General features: G+C 44.7%; 1 protein-coding gene across 1 annotated transcript; it reads right to left on the bottom strand. All coding sequences in view use genetic code 11, as the record gives it.

Moving 5' to 3' along the window:
• Positions 1-993: 993 nt before the first annotated feature.
• EGR_04814 (GLIPR1-like protein) lies at positions 994-1922 on the bottom strand (the record flags this gene model as incomplete). Its single annotated transcript, XM_024494063.1, has 4 exons — positions 994-1158; positions 1301-1558; positions 1687-1814; positions 1907-1922. 4 exons carry the CDS (start codon positions 1920-1922, stop codon positions 994-996), a joined length of 567 nt encoding a protein of 188 aa, XP_024351452.1.
• Between the last annotated feature and the right edge of the window lie 303 nt (positions 1923-2225).

Below are 2225 nucleotides of genomic sequence, written 5' to 3'. Positions count from 1 at the left end.
ATTGATCATTGATTAGGATTCAAAAATAAGCATGCCACCCAACCTTTAGCATTACTTCTTCCACCACATTCATTTGGCGAGGCTTCATCAGCCTCTCGATAATGATCGCCTTCTCCACGTGATGGGGAATACTGTTGAACAATAGAAGTGAGATAGAAGCAAGAATGTTACGGACTAGATTTATTTGAGCAATTGCCTGAAGAATGTGCAGCAGAGGTGGGATCCTCAGGAATCTTCCAATTGCCTAGGAAAAGTTCATGCAATTGACTGCTGTCTATGTCGTCAAGTGAAATGGAGCAGAAGGCCTTTACTCATAATTTGTGCACTGTTAGACAAATTTCGCAGCTCTTCGCACGTCTTCCTCGTAGCTGCTTTGCTCATTTTGAGGATGGATATTATGTTCATGTAACATGAACTATTGAGTTAAGGGAGTTGAACCAAGGCTGTCGTCGCGTCAACGAGAGGGATGCTCGAGATATCGACTCCTGCGTCCATCCAGGTAAATGCTCAAGCAGGGCAAACACCATCTGTTTGCAACATTAGCATATACTCCAACTGCGTATGCTGCTCCAACTGCCTTCCTCTACTTTCAGCTAATGTTCATCCCACTCTTTTATTACAGCTCCGTTAGCTGGTAGACAAAATGGCAATCTTCGAGAGGAGAAAACCGAGCTTTATTGACGTCATGATTATCAATGGAAGGTAATTTGAAGCTCAAATTGTGAAGGTGAGAGCACCAAAACATGTAACATAGTGCTTGACGTGGAAGACTTCGCATTAGCTGTACTGAATGACCGAATAAAAGCTCTCTGGCTTGCATTCTGGCACTGATGTGTGAGCAATGCCTTTTGAACGTATTCTCCTGATTTGAGATTCACTCGCGCACTGATTGCGGTAACACCAATAGCCCCTTGGACATCTGCTGCAGCTGCGTCCAAAAATATACGGCCTTCGTCCAACGTAATTTCCTCTAAAGAAATGACACAAGTGACATTAGGAAACGCAGCAAAGTTGTGTTGATGAGCAAATGCGGACATATGCGACGTACGTGGGCCTGTACTGACAGACTGTTAGATATTGTGGATTGGGCCAGTGAGGTTTGAGGCCATCACACCGCCGCATGGCACAGCCCACTTGACTGGAGGTGGCCCACACCAGCTGTTCAAGTATGAATAATGCCAACTAGATTCTACGGAAATGCAATGTCACTGATTTTAAAGCTTCGTTAAGGTGCATGGACATTGGAGAGGGTGATTGCATTTGAGAGTAAACATCCTCAACGACACCAAATAGCATTGACCATGCTCAAGCACAGCACTTTGCTCACCTGCGTGTAGTGACCACAAACATGACTGCAGGAGTTATTAGCAAATCTGTAAAAGTGAGTCTCGCTTTTCCACCCACACACGCTTTCAGTGAGAAATGGCTTGAATCCACCGGTAAGTGCAAGATTTTGGCCAATTTTGCGGAATTGTGGGTGAAGGTTTGGATCTGGATGCTCGTATTCGCAACGAGAGGCCCAATAAGCCGCCAGCCTCTCCAATCTGCTTGAATATTCCTAATCAAATCACAAATACGCAAGTGAGGTTGGTGGAATATTAGCAAATGTGGTGCGTTTGTTGTCCAATAAAAGCAATGGCCAAATGGGTAATTTAACGGCACGATTTTGTCAAGTGCAGACATTACCATTAGTAGCATGTTACTGGCAGGAGGAAACACACGTTCTCGCACTTTGCGATGAGCCTCCAGGATTTGGCTGCGTTCAGCATCTGTAGGTAGCTGACACGTTGCAGCAGATATGAGGATGACAAGACCTAGGAGAACTGAACACAGACTTTGCAGAGTGAATCTTTTCATTCGAACAGAAACAACGAAATTCAGAGATTCATACGAAACTGCAACTCACCCAGTGTGGATGACATTGTGGCAAGTGAACCAGGAGGTTGAGAAGCGACACACGTATTTATGTGTGAAGCTGGCCTTGTGACTCACGATCACATCAGGCATTGTTTTGCTGAGTCATGCACTTGGGTGCTACTCATTTGCACATTGAGTGAAGTGGTAATTTTATCGCTATCGGAGCCTGCAAGTTGGGAAATTTTAAGATTTTAAGTGGACCCACGCGCTGTGATCTTGAAGCTGTAAAAAATGGAGCTGCAGCATCGAAATGTGGCGAAAAGCACTGTCTTCATGTTTTGTATCTATCTCTATTCGCTTCTGACATG

Source organism: Echinococcus granulosus (assembly GCF_000524195.1).
Source record: "Echinococcus granulosus chromosome Unknown EG_S00032, whole genome shotgun sequence".
NCBI classification, from domain to species: Eukaryota; Metazoa; Platyhelminthes; class Cestoda; order Cyclophyllidea; family Taeniidae; genus Echinococcus; species Echinococcus granulosus.
This window is presented reverse-complemented; position numbering and strand designations above follow the sequence as displayed.